The sequence below is a fragment of the Carassius gibelio genome, chromosome B11 (assembly GCF_023724105.1).
Source record: "Carassius gibelio isolate Cgi1373 ecotype wild population from Czech Republic chromosome B11, carGib1.2-hapl.c, whole genome shotgun sequence".
Classification (NCBI taxonomy): Eukaryota; Metazoa; Chordata; class Actinopteri; order Cypriniformes; family Cyprinidae; genus Carassius; species Carassius gibelio.
This window is the reverse complement of record NC_068406.1, coordinates 13,823,162-13,841,107: the sequence shown is the minus strand read 5'-3', so window position 1 is coordinate 13,841,107 and position 17,946 is coordinate 13,823,162. Positions and strand designations below refer to the sequence as shown.

At 35.1% G+C, this 17,946-nt stretch overlaps 4 protein-coding genes across 5 annotated transcripts in view; 2 read left to right on the top strand and 2 right to left on the bottom strand.

The window, feature by feature from the left end:
- slc8a1a (solute carrier family 8 member 1a) overlaps nt 1-1,057 on the bottom strand; it is a 35,850-nt gene extending 34,793 nt beyond the window's left edge. The window contains exon 1 of one of the 2 annotated variants that reach the window (XM_052568501.1): nt 843-1,057. The gene's annotated coding sequence lies outside the window, so the exon portion shown is untranslated. The remainder of the gene's footprint in view (nt 1-842) is intronic. The other variant, XM_052568512.1, reaches the window with a different exon arrangement.
- A 3,884-nt stretch (nt 1,058-4,941) lies between these two features.
- LOC127968545 (PWWP domain-containing DNA repair factor 3A-like) lies at nt 4,942-5,949 on the top strand. Its single transcript, XM_052569829.1, has 4 exons — nt 4,942-5,017; nt 5,292-5,430; nt 5,642-5,730; nt 5,851-5,949. Exons 1-4 carry the CDS (start codon nt 4,980-4,982, stop codon nt 5,909-5,911), a joined length of 327 nt encoding a protein of 108 aa, XP_052425789.1. The 5' UTR covers nt 4,942-4,979; the 3' UTR covers nt 5,912-5,949.
- A 5,188-nt stretch (nt 5,950-11,137) lies between these two features.
- On the bottom strand, nt 11,138-12,971 carry LOC127968505 (myelin and lymphocyte protein-like). The gene is made up of 4 exons (XM_052569765.1): nt 12,804-12,971; nt 12,004-12,171; nt 11,768-11,899; nt 11,138-11,413 (listed from the first exon to the last, which is right to left on the bottom strand). Exons 1-4 carry the CDS (start codon nt 12,891-12,893, stop codon nt 11,339-11,341), a joined length of 465 nt encoding a protein of 154 aa, XP_052425725.1. The 5' UTR covers nt 12,894-12,971; the 3' UTR covers nt 11,138-11,338.
- pgap4 (post-GPI attachment to proteins GalNAc transferase 4) lies at nt 12,892-15,869 on the top strand. Its single transcript, XM_052568721.1, is given in 4 exon segments — nt 12,892-12,935; nt 15,147-15,554; nt 15,556-15,633; nt 15,635-15,869. Coding segments are annotated over 4 exon segments (765 nt in total).
- The last annotated feature ends 2,077 nt before the right edge of the window (nt 15,870-17,946 follow it).

Genomic DNA, 17,946 nt, shown 5'->3' with positions numbered 1-17,946 from the left:
CTTCCAAGCAGGGTCAGTTTTTCATTTATTTTATTTTTTTATTTTTCACAAATTGTGCCAGTAGCAAGTAAACTGACAAAATGTAATAGGCCATGAATAATTTTTTTTGCATTAAATATTGCATCATGTTTTTTTTTTTTGTTTCAATAAATAAATTAAATAAATCTCTTCAATAAATCAAGAAAAAAATGTCTAAAAATGTCCATATATATATTAAAATAATTGTCATCCTTATAGCTTTTCTCTTCAAAGTCCCCCTCTTTGTTCTGGGAGATAAATGTGAGAACGGTGTTGAACATGCAGTTCTGAATAAAGAAACTTCACTGTAGGCATCCCTCATAAATCTCTGATGGTAAATTTTCCACTGAACTGAAACTCATTAAAAAACACATAATTTACATTAGCGAGCATCAGATTATCATTTAATAATTCGATGTAAACCATGCATTATATTCAAGTTTCAAATAAAGTTATGGGCAGTCGGCAAGTAACATATTGTCTTCTAGCCAAAGTCAGTTTTTACTTTCATTTAGCGCTTGGTGAGTATTAAGTTGGACTGTTTCCAAGTACTGTAATAAGCAATAATTATGCAGCATAATTGATTTTTTCCAAATTATTCCTTCATCCCCAAAATGAAGTTGTGTTTTTAATGACGTAGCATAATTACACACAGTAGAACATTTCACACAGCAACAATCAAAATACACCATGATGCCACTGCAACTGATGCCAAAACAGAAAAGCTTATTTATTAATGCAAATGGTGTCACCTTAACAGTCGTTAAGGCATCCAGTAAGTTTTTCATCCAATAAAATAACCGTTTTAATGGAACATTGCCTACCTAGAGATCCCTGAAGCAGCCAATCCTCTGGACTCCCTTCCGTATTCCCTGTGGTGCTGTGAGAGACTGTCTAGGGAAAGGAGTGGTGGCCGATAACATGTCTAAATTTAACAGAAACAGGCATTGTTTCTGGCCTGGTGGGCCAAGTGAGTGCCTCTAAACATGGACAGCATAGTTGGGTTGTTGCTTATCGTTCTCTTCTCCTTCAGCCACTTCCATACAAGGCTGTGCTCGGAGCCTGTCACTTGCTAACCTGCCTGTAAAGCTCTCCTATCTGCCAGCTTCATGTCATTAACAGACACGTGCAAGATAAAGGGGCTTCACTGGCAGGTAGCTTTCTTCCCCCCCTGTGTGTGAGGTCATACTGTATGTGTCTATGAGTGAGTGTGTGTGTTTGTGAGAAAGGCAGGAATGCACAGAGGACGTAATTGGTGATTTTCCACAGTTCCCAGGACCCCAGTAAGAGGACGTGACATATTCTGGTCTCTTGAGACATACTGTAAGGTTTAGAGAAGTTGGCTTACATGTGGTTGGAATGAGACCAGATTAAGTTTCTAAAAAAGCTTCTTTATTGGCATCTATGTTTTCAGGAAGTACCTATATAATAACATCAATGGGACATTTCCATTGCACAAAGGTTCTTTATAGTAAAAGTTGCAACTATTTAGATACAACTCAGCCCTTTTTCACAATCCTTAGTTTATATCTCTCTATTATATACAAATTTCTGGAGCTCATGAAACTGTAGATGGCACAGTCCGATAAGTCTAACTCAATCTGAGTTAAACTGATTGGTTCTCTCTTGTATCAGTAGTCAATGAACTTGCATCTCAATACTCAAAGATTAGTGATTAGTGCTTGCTGTAGCAGTTGCAGCACACTTCAGAAACCCTTCACATTCCCCAGCTCCACCTGTATAGATCTCCTACTTGGTGATTCATGTATGCTATATGGGGGTAATTCACGTTCAGTGTTGGGTTACTCTGAAAATGTAATCAAATTACTGATTTCTCCTTTTAAAAGTTATAACGTTACTGTTCTGATTGCACAATTGCTCAACACTGCAAATGCTGGTGTTCCTGTGGCTCAGTGGTAGAGCATTGTGTTTGCAGTGCAAAAGGTTGTGGGTTCAATTCCCAGGGGACACACATACGGGTAAAAAAGAAAAATGTATAGCCTGAATGCACTGTAAGTCACCTTGGATAAAATGGTAAATGGACTGCATTTATATAGCGCTTTCAACAGACCACATGGCCATCCAAAGCACTTTTCAATTTGCCTCACATTCACCCATTCACACACTCATTCATACACCTACTACTCAAGGTGCCATCCAGCTCGTCGGGAGCAGCTGGGGTTAGGTGTCTTGCTCAAGGACACCTCGACACTTAATCATGTGGAGCCGGAGATTGAACCACCAACCTTCAGGTTTGTAGACAACCTACATGAGCCACTGCCTCCCTAAAAGTGTCTGCTGAATACATAAATGTTTTGCAAACACATTTAAACACTATTTAGGCTGCAAACACGCCTAAAAAGAAAGTCTGCATTCGCTTGCACCTGCTACTCGTTTATATTAGTTCATGTTGCTTTGTCCAATAGATGAATAACAGTTTCTTTGTTTTAGATATTTTACACCTTAAATTTCTCTGTTACTAAAAAGTAATCAAATTACAGTAACGCTTTACTAAGTGGGTTACTGCCCAACACTGTTCATGTTACAGTATATGTGCAGCAGCAGTATTTCTTACATGCTCACAGCAGCATGTTGTGGATGTATTGGCAGTAGCAAGCCTCGGTACTTGCTCGGCCACAACAGCAGCAGCGTAGCAGATCTATGGGTTTATCTGAATGTGATATAATACTTTGGGCTGCTTTAGACGTACTGCATTGTGACATCTGTCTAACTGGGCTCTATGAGAAGGGCAAATAAAAGCACATGGACTTGCAAGCACGTAAATCATGACCGTGTTTGGCTAAAATGCAACCTCCTATAAACATCAAAGGAGCAATGGCTACATTTCAGTATGTGACAAATGTACAAAAATAGCATCATCTACTGTATTTGACATAATCTGTTCTCTGCTTGTGAATTTGTTAAGTGCTTTTGGTAGTATCTTAAATGCTAGGCCTGCCCTTTATCACAATTGGACTTTTATTAAATTTTTTTTATTAATTTTATTAATTTTCTTTTATATTACAACTGAAGCTTTAACAGCCAAAAGCAGTGACACATTCTCTTAAAAATAACACATATCACTTATCAAACTATTGAGTCTATTACAGCATTTATTAGGTTTTCAGTTAATAAAGTCTTTCACATTAAAATTAAACAATACAATAGCGATGACTTTTACACTGTAAATAATACAAATGAAATGTAAAGTATTTTAACACAGTTTAATTGTTCAAATCATTGTGTGCAAATTTAAGCATTCTCCTCTTACTTTGGAAGAACTTTTGTATTTACCACATTGTGAACTTTAAAAATACAAGTTTGTAGCTTTAATAAAATCAGTAACAAAAATTAATAAAATTAAAAAATCTATAATTGTGTTTATTTATATTAACATATTTGTTTTATCTATTTATTTTTTCCTTTATTGCAAATTTTAAACTAAAGCTTAACCCTGGACAACAAACTATATAAATTAATGGTAAATAATTGAATGAACTGAAGAGGGTTTTAGGCACTTGCCAATGTATTTCAAACTATTGAATATAATTTTGAAATAAACTTTTTCATGGGTATTCTTTTTCATGACTGACAATCAAGAGACATATTTTAATAATGACCCCAAAACAGGCATTATGCCCATCAACAAAGAAAAGCATTACAAATGAACTGCATGTGCCAGCGATAAGGCTGAATTTATCGAAGCTCATATTACGTACTTCAAACAAATAGAAGACAACTTGCAAGTATCATATCTCCTTGATCATATCTCCCTCGTATTGATGCCACATATCTGTTGCCAGCATATGGCACATTCGTCTTTGGTGTTTTTTTGTTTGACAGGTCATGATTTATCCATAGATCTAGTCATTTGAGATGTATGACTGTTTTCCAGAAACATCACCCAGTCAATGGTCCATTTCAAACTAAAAATAAAAATAAAGGTACCCAATGCTGATTCATGATGCCTTGCTATGCCATAACCTACAGTATATAGATTCATGTATAAGAACATATGAAATTACTAACTTGCAAAGTGTCTAGAGACCATAGACCTTAATCTGTGATTAACTTAGCTGTCAGTGCCCTTAAAAATTTACATTATGAGAACTTTCTTCATATTTGCTGAAAAAGCAGTTAGGTTGAATCATCCTCTTATGAATCATTAAATAACTCTGAAGTTTGTTAGATTAATTATGGTTCCTTTGTATGAAGGTATTTTTGATTCAAATTAACTGAGCACCTGTGGCAGTGCGATTTGTAGTTGTAGAGAAAAGCCACACATGTGTATCAGTAAATTTGAAGCCACAGAGATAAATGTTTTAAGAGTTGCAAACCTGTAGCCTTTTTTTCTCTCCCACAAACACAACACAACAGTTACACCTTCTCAAATTCTTCATTGCAGGTGCACAAATCCTATTCTACAAATCACACATTTAGAAACTCGTACGCTCACATTTTTGAAACAATTGCTGCAGTGAATGTGTGGCAAAACGCATTTACACACCCGCATCAAGAAATGTGCAGTCGTGGAGAAATGTTGAACATCCGCAAATCAGTACGTGAATTCATCAAATGAGAGTTGCACACTTGTAGAATATTTTCTCAGAATGTCTTGTATATTTTTCTACCACAAACACAAAGTACATAACTACAGCTGCTTGAATCTGCTGCGATGAATCTCAAACACTGTTTTTTCGCTTTCAAGCGACAAGTTTCGCGCTCTCCCTTTTGCACCGAGATATTTGGTTCAAAAGTGATTTGTGCATCTGTAGAGGTAGTGGGCGGGACTGTTTAGAGATCACAGAATTTCAGCCAATCAGAAGAGCTTACTGAGCCGGTAGATATACGCCCCAAGCAGTTTTACCTCCCTGTTGTTCCTCATGCGTCCAGTAGGGGGAGGCAGTATATTAGTATATGAGCCCACTCATTTATAAGAACAGCAGACCATATCTATATGTATGATAGCAGCAGACCTTCTTGAAGCGATACGGATGAGGTATGTTAAATAATCTGCTAAAGTACTTGTTGTTGATTGTATTGTGTAATGATGCAACATTTATTATTTATAAAAGATTGATCAATTAAATAAGAAAGAATAGCGATATCAATTCAAAAGATGGATCAGTTTATTTCGAGAGGCAAAAGTACTTGATTGAGTCAGATGTTCTGTCTGACTCAAACTTAACTAACCACAGTCTATCATCAATGGACAAAAAAAAAAAAAAATAAATAAATAAAAACAATCAAAGTGACTTGACACTTTTTCCAAGTGTTCCATCAATATTGTTCATTGAAGATCAGGAGCGAATTGATGTTATCTACACTCAGATGACTTCAATTTTGGATGGCACACCTACACACACCCACAGTGACCAGATCAGATTCATTATGGATGTCCCTTTTCCAGAGGTATGGTCTTGTGTGTTAGTTGTGCTCTGCATGGTGTCATATTCACATTGTTTTTAATGTCAAATAGTTTATCCATAATGTTAGATAATTTCTATAAAATAATAGTTTTGTGCTTAATATAGAAAAGGAACTTTGGATTTTGTTGTAAAAAAAAAAAAAAAGCAAAATGATGCTTGGCTTATTTGGGCTGTGATAAATCTTTCTCTGGTAGTCCATCATCTGTGCTCTTGCTGTTGTGAAAGATGTGTCCATCTTGGAGGCTGAGGAGAAATTCCTTCGAGGACCTGTCATTGACGCAAGGTACTGTAAGGATCCTATAAAGGAAAAAAAAAATTGAAACATGACATCCTGCCATTATTTATAAATAACCATTGTTTTCTACCACTATGCAACTTTTGCTTTTTTATTTATTTTTATCAGTGAGTGGGATCACTTTGACAGCAGGATAAATAAACAATTAAAGAAGAGTGGCAAACCATAGGAGAGTCATCTACAGGAGTCATGCTGTTAAGAAATAACCAAGTCATGGTGTTAATAAATTGTTTTTTTTGTGAACAACAATATTGTCTTTCTTTTAAATGACCCTTGGAACTTTAGAAAATTGTTAAATTTTGTTGGTCTTCATAAAATGCTATGTAGAACATGTTCTGTTGCTGTATAATGAGCAATTGTGAATTGTAAAGCAAATATTTCATTTAGGATCCATATGATTACACAGTACTGTATGTCTAATGGCCTGAATATGGTTAATATCTAAATATAACTTAATATAAATTCACAACATCATATATCAGTCAATCTCTGTATATAAAAACAGTTTATAAATATATATAAATAATACATTTTACAGTAGGTCATAGGTCTGCAGCCTTCCCCTACTGGACGCATGAGGAACAACAGGGGCGTAAAACTGCTTGGGGCGTATATCTACCGGCTCAGTAAACTCTTCTGATTGGCTGAAATTCTGTAATCTCTAAACAGTCCCGCCCACTACCTCTACAGATGCACAAATCACTTTTGAACCAAATATCTCGGTGCAAAAGGGAGAGCGCGAAACTTGTCGCTTGAAAGCGAAAAAACAGTGTTTGAGATTCATCGCAGCAGATTCAAGCAGCTGTAGTTATGTACTTTGTGTTTGTGGTAGAAAAATATACAAGACATTCTGAGAAAATATTCTACAAGTGTGCAACTCTCATTTGATGAATTCACGTACTGATTTGCGGATGTTCAACATTTCTCCACGACTGCACATTTCTTGATGCGGGTGTGTAAATGCGTTTTGCCACACATTCACTGCAGCAATTGTTTCAAAAATGTGAGCGTACGAGTTTCTAAATGTGTGATTTGTAGAATAGGATTTGTGCACCTGCAATGAAGAATTTGAGAAGGTGTAACTGTTGTGTTGTGTTTGTGGGAGAGAAAAAAAGGCTACAGGTTTGCAACTCTTAAAACATTTCACTCTGTGACTTCAAATTTACTGATACACATGTGTGGCTTTTCTCTACAACTACAAATCGCACTGCCACAGGTGCTCAGTTAATTTGAATCAAAAATACCTTCATACTTTGTGGCTGATGCAGTCATCGCCAGCATAGGATGGCAAGCACACAGCTGTTACAAACATACACTCCATTTCTTTCTCTCTCATCTGAGTGTTTTTGGTTCCAGTTGAAATGTCCTTATATGATGTTTTTGTTACATAAGTGAACTTCCATCCTGAAACTCATAGTGACGCTTGGATAAGGGAAAAATACAACTGCAGTAGTTCTGAAATTTTGTTAAATATGAGTCAAATCTTATGCCTTTGACAACTGGTATAGAACTTTGATCAAATTTTGACAAATATGGGACCATTCTTTTTGTCTTTTGCCTCTGAGATGTGTTTTCTGCTCTCTTGTCGAATATGGGCCTAGATCTTTAAAAGGGGGGAAAATTGGTTGATAGCTTATAACAGGAAAATATAATGCGATTTTTCTTGAAAGCTTGTCTAATGTTAGAAAATGGGTCACTTAAATATGAAAATCTCTTTTATGTCACTCTTACTTCACACAAGATGATAGTAGAAGATTTCGGAACTTCACAGGCGGTCGAAAATGACAGAAACTGCAGCTGTACATTTGGCTTGTGGAATATTAATCATCTCAGATGGACTCTTAGGAACAGCAAGAGTTTCTGTGACTGAGAGGATTTGTAGGAAGACAACCACAGTCGAGTTGATTCATAGAAACATTTCGTAAGTAGAGTATTTGCATAATTTAATGAACATAAGACAATCTAAATTTCTGTTGGAAATGTTGTGTTATGACCAATGATCCCTCTATGATTACACCTTATATTAGTTTGCCTTAACTATGTATTACTAAGAGAATTCTCTTCTGCTCACCAAGCCTGCATTTATTTGATCCAAAATACAGCAAAAAGAGTAATATTGTGAATTACTATTCAAAGTAATTGCTTTCTAGTTGAATATATTTTAAAATGTAATTTATGTGATCAAAGCTATAAATCCCATCTTCAGTGAAACATGATCCTTCAGAAATCATTCTAATAAGCCAATGTGCTGTGCAAGAAACATTTTCATTTGTTTACCAATCAGAGAATCTTAACAGGTAAAAACTATACATTATTGTTAAAATAAATTAGTATTAGCCTTTCAGTAAGTCAGTAAGCCTTTTATTCAGAGAAAATACAAAGAATTTAATCTATTTAACCGTTTTTATTTTGAACTCCAGAAAAATATTAATAAGAATAATAAGAAATGTTTCTTGAGCAGCAAAGCAGAATATTAGAATGATTTCTTAAGGATCATGTGGCACTGAAGACTTTGCCATCACAGGATTAAATCACATTTTTGAATTTATTAAAATAGAAAACTATTTATTAGATATTCCTATCAAATAATACCGCAATTGTGAGCATTCAAGTGTACAGTGTTTTGGTTTCAGAGCCTTTGTATCTTTGTATTTCTTTGCACTTTTATATATATATATATATATATATATATATATATATATATATATATATATATATATATATATATATATATATATATATATATATATATATATATATATATATATATATATATATATATATATATATATATATATATTAGTATATAAAAAAATCCTAACCCGGCATTTTGTTTATATCTCCTAAGGGGAAAGTCTTCTTCCAAAAGATATAATTAAAAAGGCCTGCATTGCCACTGTAGATTATTGTGTTTTTATAATAAAACAGTAATGATTTTTGTAGAAAGGGCCCCTTTAGGCCGGAAAACACGTGCGCTTCTTATACTAATACTGAGGTGAGTCAGAGACAGTTTTCTACCTCTTGATTTCCTTTGTCTGAATACACTAAGAAGACTCATAACTGAGTTCTCTTATAACATTTGATGCTCATTACAGTTTTTTCTCAGTCGCTTTGGTGCATTTCTCGAATCATCCTTAAAGGGGTCATATGACGTTACTAAAAAGGAACATTACTGGTGTATTTGGTGTAATGCAATGACTATTTGCGGTCTAAGGTTTAAAAAATTATTGCTGCTTCTCAATGCCCCTTAACTGGCACGACAACACAAAAACAATTAAACCCTTTACAAATGAGGCTTTTGTTGCATCCAGTATAGGGACATAATTACTGATTATAATGACTTATACTGTCTTTTTTATGTTGCGTATTTCCCTGCGTAAATATAAAATCCATGTCTCCATTTGTAATTGGAGAAACGACAAACAACAAACGTTACTCTACACTGCTCAAAATTTGCATTTTAATCATCAGTGGCAAATTCTTTAAATATGTAAACATAAGCACAGCCTGTGAGTCAGAAGCGGCAGACTGTCCTTGTAAAGTAGGAATTGCCCCACTATATAAAAACAGCCACCGGCATTGTAAGCTCTTCCAGAAAACAGTCCTTGTACTTCGTAAAATGCATTGCAAACATCTGAATATTTGGGTTGAACTGTTCTGAAACAGCGTTGTAAATACAACTGAACCACTGATTTCTAGCTGTGTCCATTTTGGAAGGCCAAAAAGCATAGCTTCGCTTTCACAATGAAACACAGCATCTCCACAACATGGCCTGGACAGCAACAGTGATAACAAAAGTTACACCTTCTTTCTTTGCACGAGCATTTGGGAAGCATTATGCTAATCTTCCCACATCGTGATGTAGACATGTGGGGGCATGTTTAATTGAGGATCAGCCTCTGAGGTATCAGTGAGATTACAGGGAAACTCACAACTTCTCTAATAATCTACTTTCTCAGCCATGCTCTTGTGCAGTGTGGTGTTAACATCACTGAATAAGAGCTGAAAGTGATGAGAGAACATCAGTTTAGTAAGTGAAGCTCTTCATCATGCTGTAAACACCATAGGAAGATCTGTTGATAGTGGCTGAGAAGGTAAATAGATGGAAGGAGAGAGAAAGTCTCACTCAGAAAGGCTTACATTCTTGTAACAGGCAGTTATGCACAGCACACTCTAGTGGTTTAAAGCAGATTTTGTGTCTGTTGGGCTGTTGGGTAATGCTTTGTGAATAGTATGCTGTGGTGTTATCTATTTTAGTAGAAGTAGTAGTAGTATTAAGGCAAAAAAATAAAACACAAAATAGCTGTTTCATAGAATTAAAAACCAAAAGACCTTAAATTTCACCAGGACCCAAATAATAATATTATTATTAAAATAATAATAAAATGTGGTTTACAATGCAATAACATGTTGCAAGGTCAACAAGAAACATATACTGTATTTATACATATTTTTATTAACATGTTTTTATAAATGTTTCTTTTCTTTTTTCCCATATTACTTGCTTTCTTTTCATTCTAACTAACATTCCAGCATTTTCCTTCATGGACGAATGAAAGTCACATGGGTTTGGTTGGAACAACATGAGGGTATGAGGGTGAATTTTTTTCTTGTGTGTGTGTGTGTGTGTGTGTGTGTGAAATAGCACTTTAAGCCACTTAAAATGTATACAATATAAGCTTATAATTTAAAACATGCAGAAAAAAGCTTATTTGTACACTTGTGCTTTCATAAAGCAGATGGCACTTACATTTTTATTACGTAATGCAATAGCATTCTTATATTTTTAGGTTTGGCTTTAGGGGCATCCATAAATGTAGAAGTAAGCATCTTATAGCATAATGCATTTGGATGCTCTGAGTCATTCCCCACATGTCCAGCACTCATGAATTAAATATTTAATGCAGTTCCTAGACATCACCTTACAGCACCTAATTGTTCCCTGTCCAAAACATGTGTCCAACCCTAACCCATACTACAGCCTAGACATTTTAAGAACAGGTTAAACCAGATCTAGAAAAGCAAGAAAGTCAGTTAAAAGCCCAAAACAGAAACACAACATTACAAGCTTAAGGCACAGAAAGACACACCAAAATAAACAAACTACAACAAACATGAAAACAAACTGAAAACTAATCCAGATGCATTAAATTAATATCATCATGATAAAGATTACTCTGAAAGCATCCAGCAACAACACCTCTATGGTAAGAAGTTTCTGTAGTTTTTAATAAAATGTAAAGATCTAGTTTTATGGTACATTTATGCAGGTAAATCATTCTAGAAGATCTAACCATCCTTATATTCAAACATAAAGGGTGATTTGCTGCTTCATAATAAATCCTTAAAGACATTTATGTATCCAGTGTCACAGCAAGAAATCATACTCCACAGATTGTTTATTTTTCCTTTATTAAAGGTTGTTTTAAAAAAAATACAATTTAGGAGAACATAAAAAGACTAGAATGTCAATCTAACACAAATGATAACTGATGCACTAAATGTTAAATGTCATTTGTTTGAGTAAATGTCATAACATTGGTTAAAGATGCAATTCAACAATTACATGTGATGTCAGATGAGTAAAGCAGGCGTTTTAGAAGGATTTCCATCTGATGGCTGAGAAAACTGTGTGGACGACATACAGTAAAGTGGTGAAAAAGGAAAACACCTGAAATGAAAGAGACATAAATGGTTACTATACACTTCAAGTAAAATATTTATATGCACTACTTTACACTACTTTGAAATGACCTTTGTTGGGCCTATCTATTGTAGTCATGTTATCTATTAATAAAACAATTATTTTATTTCTTGGCCCATAAATCACATTAAGGCTTCCTCAAAGACATGTTTAATAATTTACATATTCAAGATTATGCAGAATCCCCAGTTTATCAAAAGTACAGCTGAATGCCTTTTTGTTTACAGACTTCACTGATATCTTATTTTATTTAAGTTTAACAGGTTAAACAGTGTTTTGTAAGCTCTGAATGATTTTTTATTTTTAGCTATAGGGGCTTACCACGGCAGCTACATCCAGCTTGTAAATAAGTGCATCTCTGCCAGCTGCTTGATCCCAGAAGAGGGTTATGAAAGCCAGAAGCACGGAGGCACTGAGATAGAGGAGTGCTGCAAATGCATGGTATGCTACATCCTGAGGAGAGGAAATTAAGACATATAAGAAAAGGTGTTTTGTGTCTTCTTGGGGAGAGAAAGAAAAGCAGTTGAAGTACAAGAGAAATTGAAAAGGAAACTTACCGCACTTGCCCAAGAGCTTCTGTTATTATGAGACCCACAGGCAAAGACCAGCAACCAGAGGAATGTCATGATGAAACAGAAAATTGTCACAGAGATGACGTATGCCTGGGGGTTGTAAGGTAAGAGTAACGTAGATGCTACCAGGCTCAGTACGAGACCGCCACAGACCTGAGAGATGAGCAAAGTGAAGGAAAGTAAGTTTCACTTACAGAATTCCTCTTTATTCCTAGAGTTACAGAGCTTGCAGATAGTTGTACAGGAAAAATGTATACACAAATGATTAATACATTACTATAGAACTCTTGTTCCACTATAAACATCTTTACAAATAAAACTCTTCCTGGAATATCTCAAAACATTAGATATAAGAGAAAACAATGACATTAAAGTATAAAATAGATTTTTAAAAATGACATTATTTGATATTTTCCTGTTGAAAACTTCTGAAAATGTGTGTGCTTCTATATGTATTTACACACACACACACACACTCACACACACACACACACAGTAAGGTATGTATTTACTTATGTAATAAACCAAATCACTTTAAGTAGGCTGGAATTACAATATAATCTTTGGATGACCAGATTTCAACATTTTGAGTCTTAATTGCATTTTTTTTTTTACTATTTTACAGATTAAATACGCACATTTTGAACAAATACTGTATGTTTGTATTTGAACTTAGAATAAATAAATTACATAAAACATTTTTTTTTTTTGGTTTCATAATGTTTCAGTGACTTTAATGAAAACATAACATCAATAAAGTAATCAATTAATTCAAATCAACTCACAAGCTCTGGAAGGTAGAGGATGTCGGGTATGGTGCAGAATATTGCCCCTCCGCGGGGAAGGTAGCCCATTTGTCCTGTATTGGTCGCCATGTATGCACACCTGAGTGTCCTCGCTGCACAGCTAGAACGAATGTGAAGAAGTATGGAGGATGTGCTCTAATAAAGAGGCTGACAGAGCGCTGGAAAGACCTGTTCATCTTGATGCATTCCATGAAGACCCACCCTGTGTATTCACTCCATCTGAGGACTGCTCTTTTACTTACTTGCTAGATTTGTGTGACAAAGTCAGCACTCGTTTACAAATCGTTATAGTGTCAGATGCTCATTAATTTTTGACAGTGTTGTTGGTTGTCGTCTTTAAAATGGCCATGACAACTTACTTTATTGTTTTATGATAGAACAACATAGTCGACTGTATGCATCAACATCTTACATTCTAATCCTAAATGGATTTCTCTATTCAAGGTGACGTATGTGATAAATATACTGTGTGTAAATGCTAAATATAGAGAAAAGAAACTGAGCAGAAAGGAGTTTAAAACAGTAGATAAAAAAAAAAATCTTCTTCCTAATTTGCCATATTTATGTGATGTGACCATGCACCTTTTTTGTAAGACTATAGGCAAAATGAAACATAATGGAAAACTGTTCTTTTTCACTTTCCCTCAACAGAATAGGTGATGAGAACTGGTTACACGGGTGGGTTGGATTTCATTGTTTTACCAGAACACAGGTGACGATGTTGTGTATCAGAGCGTGACTCAGGATTTAGTTTCATAGACTGTCAATCATGGTGTGAAAGATATTAGGGAATGGTTTGATGTACTACTTCGCTTTACACAGTATGTGTGTAAACATAGACAAGAATGGGTTTTGCTATTATAATCAATGTTTTTATTAGTCTCTAGTTTGCATATTAATCTGTTCTTTTGGCAACAGTACTGAGATAATCATAAACTACAAACAACTTGAAATTTAGTCTGGTTTACATGACAATGACAACATATGATCATATTTACTTAAGGGTGTTAAATTTAAACAAAAATTAATGTCAGCCATTTTTAAACACCAAGAAGAAGGAGGGGCCATGGTGAAACTTCCAAATATTTGGAATATATCTCTAAAGCTGATGACACATGGGGAAACTTTCTGGGCAATTTTGTTGAGCAATGTTGCTCGAGTCCTTTCCCAATGAGAATGGGTGACACATTTGGATACTTTAGATTGATCGAGTTGCCCTGTGTCTCACCTGGTTGCCCATTGACAACAACATTAACCAAAGTTTCCTTGTGTAACATTGGCCTAAAACCCCTGAATGTGCTCTTTAAAGGACATCCAGACTAAAAACAGTGACAAGTACGGTCTCAGAGATATTCGCTTAAATATAATGTCCTCTACAGAGGACAAAATGACTGGGACCCAGGAGGGTATAGTATGTAAAAATAAATTTTGCAACGTTAACATGCATCGCTACTTGAACGCACCTGAACCAGCTAATCAAGTATTTCAGGCTGATTTGGAAACTTGGTTTTGTGTTGGAGCAGGGTTGGAAAACATTTACAAGACAATCAACCAAGCGAAACATGTTTGTTCCCCTTTACATGCGGCACAGCATACAACTTATCTTCCTCCAACATTCTGGTCTACCACCAATCTTACCAAAAATCTTTCTTTTGTACTTTATATTTTGCCTCGCGCATCGACGGCAGACAGTGTTTAACCCCACACTGCCATCTAGTGTCTGGTCTTGTAATTACATCACTTATATCGTTATCATGTGTTGTCTGTTACTTTACTTAACGCTGGCTACGTTGCACCAATCACAGTCGTTTTTGAGCTTTAGATGATGATATTTTAATTTCTGTCTCCTGTAAGACAAAAACGTCCTAAAATTCGTCAAATGAGAGCTCAGTCACTAATTCAGCTTTATGAGTGTCTCTCCCTGGATAAGGAACGGTTAACATTGCTTCCCCGTGAATATATATATATATATATATATATATATATATATATATATATATATATATATATATATATATATATATATATATATGTGTGTGTGTGTGTGTGTGTGTGTCATAATATTTTATTTAAAGAAATGTATTAATGACCTAGAATGTTTTTAGTAATATTTAATGCTTTGTTTACAATAAGAGTAGAGTATGATTCTGTTTATCACTCTTGTCTAGAGATACATATATGTAATTGTCTTGAGAAGGCTCTCTAAATTCATAAGCTTGTCCCTCCACCTGTGCCAACATATCCATCACCTCAGCACTGTATTAACTGCCACAAAACTAAATTGTGATCACAGTTCAAACAAACACAGATGCCTTGATGGAGAACTTGTACAAGCAAACACTTTGTTTGGTCAAGCCTAGTATCTCAAGGGCTGCTTTTGTGTGTTTTAACCTTTGGAGTGATACTGCCTGTATGCTGTCATCGTCTACTTTACTCATATTATTTTTTAAATAATTGTTATCTTGATTCACTAAGTAATGTAGCACCACAAGAAAGCTACGACAGATACCAGGAGGCCCTGCGTTTCTGGAAAGCAGCAGCCTTTACGAAAAGCCTGAAGGACCCGTTGGAAACAACTGTCAAGAAACCAGATCTCCTGGTCACTGAAGTGACAGCCAGGAGAGCAGAGGGGAGGGACTATCACTACCTGCTACAGGTGGCACGGCAGCTCAAATCACTCCTCAAAGCGTGTGGCGATAAACTGTGTGCTGAGGTGATGTTCTGTGACATCGAAACAGCTTTTGGTTGTTAGACGTTCTCTTGATGAAAGGTGGCAGAGCTGAGACGTGGCCAACATCTTTGAGAAGGTGAAGAGATTAAGTTTTCTGCCTGCGCTAAGGATGGGACCTGACGAGGCCGAAAAATGTTGTTGTCCTGGAGGATGATGCAATTCTGTTGACGGTTTTTTTCTGTCTGTTAAAAACTTACAGAATAGATGGGTCTCGGCCTGTTCAGGGCTATGAAACTCCTCCTTTTGTCATCTCACTGTACACCTCTTTCTTTTACCTTCTCACCTTCTCATTTTCTCTTTCTGGCTCTCTATGAAATGGCCATGGCTGAGCTGGCAGGGAGGCCATATCTCCTAGAAATCAGACGGCTTTCGCCTCAGCTGTATGCTGTGTGTCTTGCCACTGAATGTTGCACCCCGGCTATGCTCTATCCAGGTAATGCCTCCATCCGAGCAGCTGAAAACTTGGACCAGGTCGTCTGCGCTCAGGGAAATGCAAAAGACATGGTGCTGTACCAGCTATGTTTGAAAGCATTGTCATGTATGAGTTCAACATAACACTTAGATTAGGGCCCAAAAAGTGTCTCTACTCCCATACACTTATTTATGGAAAGGATTTTTAATTTAATTTAGATATACAGTAAATAACAAAAAATATAACCTGGAGAAGTTTTATATAAGTGACCCCTTGTGCTGCAGTTCCAGACAAAGGTGCTTTAAAACCTCCTGAGACCCTATAGATTGCCTGTTGTGCATTTTAGAATTGTTCTTGCTATTTGGGATATGTAGGACCTAATAAGTATAATACCTAAAATTTGTTTTTGTACAGGAAGTAGTTTTCGCAGAAAAATATGTCCTCATGTGAGGACAGTGGGTCTATCATAATGTGAAATGATGCAAGCAGTTTCGTTCACTTTGCAAGCACAGATGCAAATTGCATGTCATGCATTGCACACATGATTTTCCAGTGCAGCCTTGTGCTCTGCATTCATGCATTTCATTCATAAGTTATGTTATGTCCTCCGTATAGGACATCGGGACTTAATGTCTTTAAAAAAAAAAAGGAAAAGACATGAATGGAAATGCATAGGCAAAAACAATTTTTTTAAATCACGAATACATTTTTAATGTTCAAGATTTTTTATTTTATTTTTTTTGACCAAACTTTGTATAAAGATCATTCTCAACTATGGTATAACATAATGATTCAATATACTATTTTTCTTTCTGCAAAATGTGTGTTAAATTACAATTAATGGGTTTTCTCATTATATACAATGTATCTATAAACTAAATCTAATTTGCATATTAATGTGTTTTTGGGGCAACATGTAATGAAAAAAGAAGTGTAATAATGGGAGAAATAATTGTCAAGATTTTCATAATAATATATAATATTTCATAGAATATTGAATTATAATTTCTTTCTCTATTCATTTGTTATGTCTCCAAAAATGCGTAATAAGTATGCGTTTAGTCCTGGTGTCCTCATCTGAGGACATGTATGAAATCAATGTCCTGTTTAGTAACAGAAAGTCATATTTTGATTTGAAACCCCATAACATATTTCTGAGATGTTGATTTATGACACAGAATTTAAAAATTAGACAGATTTAAATGATAACTACAATATATTATAGAAATATTATCATATTTCTATAAGAGTGTCACTAAATTAATTTCAGACATTTTGATGACCAAGGAGAGGGAGTGGTCATGTGAAACATCCAATCATTTGGTATCTCTGAAAAGCCCTGAATGTGCTCTGTACAGGACATCCAGATCTAAAACTGTGGCATGAACAGACTCAGAGAAATTCACAAAAATATAATGTCCTCATATGAGGCCACAGGGTCTCAAGAGGCTAAGAATGTGGTGTATTTTTAAACACATTTCTTTCTTTACTAAAGAATGGGATTTTTATTTACAGTTTATATGTTTGAGATTAATATATTATTGTTGTTGTTATTTGCATCTGCTGGAAATGCAATCATCTTTCATTCGGGAAATTCATGGTTTTTATTATATACCACAATAAAATATTTTTACATTTTCATAGGCTGAAATATAAAGAAATCATTGCTGGTTTGCCAAAAAAAAGGTTTTTAAATTGTTTTCTGTTAACTTTGACATGTAGACACCTACAGAAGAATCCTGCTTGTCTTTTAAAGCAGTTTTGTCATAAACATTTATCTACCGTGCATAAAAATTGATTTTTAATTTTTACATCAGAAGATAATTAATAGGGTTATGATAATTACAATATCAACCATAAAATGTCAAATTTGGTTGTCCAAATCACTTTAAGATTAAAAAATGTCCTCCGTTAACGTGCATTTAACAATCACATAACTGTATTTGATTTTTCTTTCTATTCACCATGAGCACAAAGGT